This window comes from Pteropus vampyrus, unplaced genomic scaffold (genome assembly GCF_000151845.1).
Source record: "Pteropus vampyrus isolate Shadow unplaced genomic scaffold, Pvam_2.0 Scaffold246, whole genome shotgun sequence".
NCBI classification, from domain to species: Eukaryota; Metazoa; Chordata; class Mammalia; order Chiroptera; family Pteropodidae; genus Pteropus; species Pteropus vampyrus.
The window spans coordinates 434,365-440,459 of NW_011889027.1; the positions used below are offsets into that span (position 1 = coordinate 434,365).

Genomic DNA, 6,095 nt, shown 5'->3' on the forward strand with positions numbered 1-6,095 from the left:
GTCTGCACTTCCCGTCAGACCAGACACGGAGGGGCCTTGGACTCAGAGAGACCCGACGCTGATTCCGAAGTGACTGCTTGCTCTGTGTCCTGGGCAAACTGCTCGGTGTCTCTGAGCCTCATTTATCCCACTGCAAATAAGCAGTGAGACCTGCTTCCCAGAGACGTGGCCGTGACCATGCCGGGGGGACCACCCAGGCCAGTGCAGCCGGTGGTCGGGTACAGCAGGGTCTGCCAGAAACACGGGTGGGTTGTCACCACGGTTTCCAGCGCCCCGCCCAGAACGCCTTCGGGTGTGTCCGTGAAATCTGAGACCTCCTCACGACACAGTGTCACTACGTCCTGCAGTCCCATAGAGACCCCTCGAAGTGTCCAGACGTGTTAGCGTCCAGCCATGTCTGGGACACAGGAAGTTGGAAGCGGCCGACGTTGCTCGGTACTCGAGACAGCAGCGCGGGGAAATGGCCGTTAGCCTGGTCCCGGTCAGTTTGCTTTTACAAGATTGTCTCGACTTGAGATGCGTTTTGATTGAGACTGATGGGCGGCAAGAATCGAAGTAACATCTTAAGGTGACATAAAAGGCAGCGCGTGCAGCGGCCTCGGACAGAGCTCAGGTCGGCTCCCGGCTTAGCGTGCCGGCATGTGGCCTGGGCCGAGGCGGTGCCCCCGTCCCCGCAGCATGAGTGGGGCTGGGAACGCGTCCCTCGGACCCGCGAGGCCGCGTCCTGCCCGCGCTGCCCCCCCCCGCCCCGCCAGCCCCGTGCCACGCCCTCCCTCCCGCTGCTGGCACCCGGTGGCAGGGGCCACTAGCCTCTCCCAAGTTCTCAGAGCCCAGAGTGCGGAAGGGACGGCAGAGGTGACAGAGACGCTGAGGGCCACGTGCTGGAGCCACCGCGCGGCTACCTGGGGTCCTTCTCCTCCTGGTCTCCCATCCGTCCATGCACCTCCCGAACTCAGTGCGCTCGTGCTCCTTAAAGCTGGGGCTGTCGCTCTGCAACGAAGACGCACGGTCAGTCAACAGCGTTCGCGAGAGCCGGTCTCCCGGCATCTTCCCTTTTGCCCCAGAAGGACAGACGGCCGTGCAGACGGGGGCCTGGGGACCTCGGTAGGCGCAGGAGAGCCAGCCCTGCCTCCCCGCCCCACACCCCGCCCCGCACCCCGCCCCGCACCCCGGTGCCTCCCTGCGCGCTGCCTACAGAGAAGGAACTTCTGCTGGGCGGCCTCCGCGCCCGGCGCTCCGCATTGACAGCCGCGGGCCAAACCGCGCCGGTGAGCCCCAACCCCAGTGGTGCCCCCCGAGGGACGACCAAGCGAGGGGAGCGAACACAGAGCTCACAGCACCCAGGAGAGACTAACGAGGAGCTCGGCCAAAGCCGCGGGAGGAGCGGGCACGTGCTGGGCTCAGGCCGAACACGCAAACCCAGGTTCTGAGCTGCCCACGCCCCCCGGGGAGGGGTGGGCTCTGGGGTCACGGAAGCTCGTGGGGGGCACAGCCCTGACACAGATGGCTGAGCCTCGCCACTCGTCCCGGAGGACAGGGTTGTCAGCAGGCCGGCACATGCCAGAGGCCCTTGAGGAGAGCGCTCTCTCCAACACCGTGCTGTGCCGGGCGGGCCCCAAGGACGGGCACGTTGCTCCCCTGCATCGAGGCGGCTGCAGGGGGGTCTTCTGTTCTGCTTAGGGACACATCCCGGCAGGTGCAGAGGAAAAGGACGAATCACAGACAAGCAGCGGTGGCCTGGCACGCTCCCACGGAGATGCTCTGGAGGCACCGCCCGGGCCCAGGACGACCCCGGGTCCCCACACGCCCCGGCCTCAGCTCTCTCTGCCTCGGTTCCCTCGTGGGTCAAAGGCCCCCCGCTGCGGCCGCTGTGAGCACGACACGCAGAGTGGCGCCCGGCACACGGCAGGCGTGCGGCACCTGATCGGCGTACCACAAAGACGGCGTGAAGGTGACCGCCACGCGGCCCCAGCCTGCGCCCGCCTGCATCCCAGGCCGGCCGGCCCTGAGTGTGCCGGGCTCGCTAGCGTGGGGGGCCGATGGGCCATGGTTAGCGTCATGGTTGCTACTGCCGTCACGGCGACGGGGCTGGGACAGAAGTCATGCGGGAGCCGGCGCGCGTGCTACCTGACCTGTGGCAGAGCTGTCCCAGAATGGTGCTCGCCACGTGATGACGAGCATGTTCGCAGCGGACCAGGCCAGAGCCCGGGCTGCACCCCACGGCCGCAGAGGCCTGCACAGGACCGGCCGGCGGCTCTCACATAAGCAGCCTGCATGCGGTCCCAGCCTTGGGTGTCACGGCCCCATCCGTGCCTGCCACGTCTCAGCTCGAGTCCACGCTGGTTTCCGCGTGTCTCCTGTTCTAATAGGCTGACGCACCGTGACACAGCACGCGACGCCCACGGGCTGCACGGGAGGATTTTAACTAACACGCTGCGCGATCACGCAGCGCCAGCCAGCACCTGCAGAACGCCGACCTACGATACCTTGATGAGGTTTTCCGCAGGAGCAAAGAAGTCATCTGTTGCGAATAAAACCTAGACAAACAAAGAAAGAAGTAAAGGGAAAATAACCATAAGTTAAAAACCATTTTATCTCATTCGACTGGCCCAGAGGAGAAGCAGTACGCGGTCAAGCCATGACGCCCTCGAACGCGCGGACCTCACCCCCCACCCTTCCTTCTCGCCCTTTTCCCTGACCCCCTCCACCACCGGATGCCGAAGCGCCAGCTTCTCACACTAGGGAGGAAACAAACCAGCTTCCTTCTTTTCAAGGACCGAGGACATGGGGCTGTGTGACGCTTTCACACAGAGGACTGTGACAGAGAAAGGCCACGCTGGGCCACGCCTGTGGTTTGGGCTCACTGAAGGGCACCGTGCAGGTAAGCTGGCCGGCGACGTGTCGGCCGGGGCCAGGGAGAGTGAGGCAGTGTGCTCCCAATTACACTAAGAAAGCAGTGGAAACGGATTTTCCCAAGCAGGATAGGCTGCTGGTCGCCCTGAGGATCCGGGGACCCAGTGACTGCTGCAGTCTGCAGGGGACACAGTGCACTGGTCTCTGACTCCGGCCCAGAACCTAAGAGGCAGGCCAGGACCTCGCCATTTGGAGCTGCTAGCCGTTCGGGTGGCCGAGAGCAGGGGGTGGCTGCTTGCTGTGGGGGGCCTGCCCCTGAGCACTTGTCAGGCAGGTGGTACATAGGGGCCCCCCCAGCTCCCGGCCCTTCAACGTTCCTCAGCAGCAGCCACAAGGGGCACAGGCCCTTCCCTCCCTCTCCAGACCCCGTGCCCCACCCCCCAGGCACCTGGTGTGTCCAGAAACACTGGACACTGAGCCGTGGGGTGTCTTCAACCCCTGCCAGCCTGTCGGACGACCCTCGCCCCTACTTCCCACACCTCTCACCTGCACAGTGCTTACCACCCGCGGCCCAGGGCTGAGGTGGTCTGCTCCCACGGCCCCCTGCCCCGCCTTAGCCAGCCCGCTCCTGACTTCCCTCCGTCCCCCGGGGCGTGTAAAGGCTCTGGGGCAGACATGGGCCTTTCCTCCCTACCCCACAGGGCCTCCCGCCTTCCGTTACTGCCCCTCGGCAGCCTCGCCCATCTGCGCCCCCCACAGCCTCACCCCCTCTGCCCCCCACAGCCTCACCCCATCTGCCCCCTGCAGCCTCACCCCCTCTGCCCCCCTGCAGCCTCGCCCCTCTGCGCGTTGCCGAGGCTGACACCCCGCACACTGTGCTAACGGTGTCCAGGCGACTCCCACACCGAAGTCCGAGGGCCGCTGCAGAGGGAGAGACAGTTCCTTCGCTGCTGCAAACGGCTTTTTGTTTCGAACTGAAGGCAGAGCCGCCCCGGCTCAGAATTCCACCAATTTAAGAGAAATTCGGAAGCCTCTGGCCGTAATGGGCTTTCCCAGGCAGGGCCTCTTCTGCCCGGTTCTCGCGGTTCTAACGAGGCTCCGCCATGCTGGGCGGGGCCCCTCGCGAGGCCGCGATCCCCCGTTCCCGCCATTGACCGCTCACCTTGCCTCCCACGGACTCAGACGCCATGTCGACCAGCTGGATGAAGTCCGGGGACCTGGCCAGTCTTCCCTCCCTGGGCGAGTCCACCATGGTTCCTAGCAAGGGGAGAGGCGGGTCACCTCGGTCCGGGGAGGGCGGAGCCCACTGAGTGCGTGGGGACGGCCCTCGTCCGGCTCCCAGACCGGGTTCGAGAGCCTCGAGCGCAAACGGTGTTGAGTGGGTGCGGCAGGTGTACCCCACCCCAGCCCGGCTCAGTGCCGCCTTCGGTCGGATGAAAAGGTGGCGTCGCACGAACACTGAACCAGGAGGGAATCCGAGCCCGGCTCCCTTCTGAAGTGTCAAGGAGGAAACACACAGATCCCACCGCCGCACAGAGCAGTTTTACTTCGTGAAGGGGAAATTTTTTAATTTAGAAAAAGAATAATCAGCTTTAATAGTCTTTGGATCCGTCCACAAAACACTCAGCGAGCAACGAGGTGGCAGGCCCTGGCTGGAGATGGGGTACAGGAGATGGGGCAGGGGGCTCCCCAAATGTGGGAAACAGGCACCCACAGACGCAAACGCCGAGGGGCGCTCTGTGACTGCCAGGGACCGAGGGGCCTCAGAGCGTCCTCCGGCCCGGGGCTCGGGGAGGCGGCGCTGAGGCGGCACTGCAGGCCCCGATCTCGGAGCCGGGGCAGGAGCAGGCAGCTCCTCGCCTCCCCGCTGCCCCCGCCCTGCCCCCCACCCTGCCACGTCCTCGGGGTCACCGAGTCCCCCCTTCTCTACACTCGCCGTCCGGTGACCTCATCCAGCCTCCCGGCTCCTAACATCATCCGCACACTGCTGACCCCGGCGCACATGGCCTTCCCGGCCTCCCTCGGCCGACTCGATGTCTGTCGCCGCGGATGTCCAATCAAGTCTCAAAGCCCGCGAGTCCCCACTCGGCCCCTGCTCGACCCCGGGTCCTCCCCTCGGGCCGGCAGCCGCCGCTCACGCAGCCTCCCAGCCACGCTTCACAGTCCCCAGTCACCTTCCCCTCGTCTGCCCACACGTCACGTGCCGTTCGTCAGAAGAATCGTGTCTGCCTTCCGGTGAGATCTACAACTCTGAAATTATATCATATCTGGAATATTCTTTTGAATAGTCTGGAAATTCTTCCTCAAAGTCCTGGAAAGGACAAAGTGACTCGGGCAGGTGGGACAGGACTGGCGCTGGGCCGATGATCGTCGTGGCTGGTGACGGGTCCACGCAGGGCAGGGGGACACACGTGCCGTGGGCAGGTGCTCAGACAGGGTCGCTCTGGGAAAGCCCTGGGGAGGTGACGACATGGAGGCCACCCCTCCGGCCAGCGCCAGCACTGCACCAGTGCCTGGTGCAAACGAAGCCAACACTGCACCGCAGACGGCCACTCGGCCACCCCGCAGGCGCCGTCCAGGGGCTTCTCCCTGGAGCCCTCGCCGCCCTGTTCTCAGACAGCCGTCGAAGCCGGACATGCTCCTTGCTGAAGCTCCGCCGGCCTCTCCAACAGGCAGCAGGCGGGTCAGCACCTCCAGGCGCAGGACCGAGGGCTGGGCCGGTCCCAGACCGGGGCCTGGCTGAGCAGGCGGCGTCTCGGGCTGCCCCCGCTGACCACAGCGCCTGGTGACTGTCCCGCGTCCCGTGCGAAAGCACACAGTGCCCGGCACTGCATGGCGGCTTGTCGAGTGTCTGATTCGCTGAGGTGCTGACAAAGCCTTTGGTCTACCCGTCCTTCTGGAAAGCGAGACGTCGTGATTCATGAGAGATTCACTACGTCGTTCTCTGACGCGTGATGTCAGCATCCGAGGCTCCCGGCCCGCAGCGCCCCAGCCCTCGGAATGCCCCGCGGGTCAGAGCAGTGGCAGAGCCTTTGGCCACAGTGTCTGGTCTCCAAGTCTCTCCAGAATAGAGGTGAAGGGCATCTCGCTGGTCATAGCAGGCCGCTTTCCACCACGGCCGGCCTGTGTCAGTGAGGTCGCTGTGGGAGGCACCGGAGCCTGGGTGCTCATTCACCCCACGCCTGACTTCCAGCCAGCGGAGAGGGGCCAGAGGTTGGCTTGATGGCCAGTGTGGGGATCTA

The 6,095-nt window shown here is 65.1% G+C and overlaps 1 protein-coding gene across 1 annotated transcript in view; it reads right to left on the reverse strand.

The window, feature by feature from the left end:
* The window catches only part of ALLC (allantoicase), a 17,695-nt gene extending 13,590 nt beyond the window's left edge, over window positions 1–4,105 (reverse strand). The window contains exons 1-3 of the mRNA XM_011374416.1: window positions 4,016–4,105; window positions 2,487–2,537; window positions 903–990 (exon numbers count right to left, since the gene is read on the reverse strand). Of these exons, the coding sequence (XP_011372718.1) occupies window positions 903–990; window positions 2,487–2,537; window positions 4,016–4,105 (229 nt within the window). The remainder of the gene's footprint in view (window positions 1–902; window positions 991–2,486; window positions 2,538–4,015) is intronic.
* Between the last annotated feature and the right edge of the window lie 1,990 nt (window positions 4,106–6,095).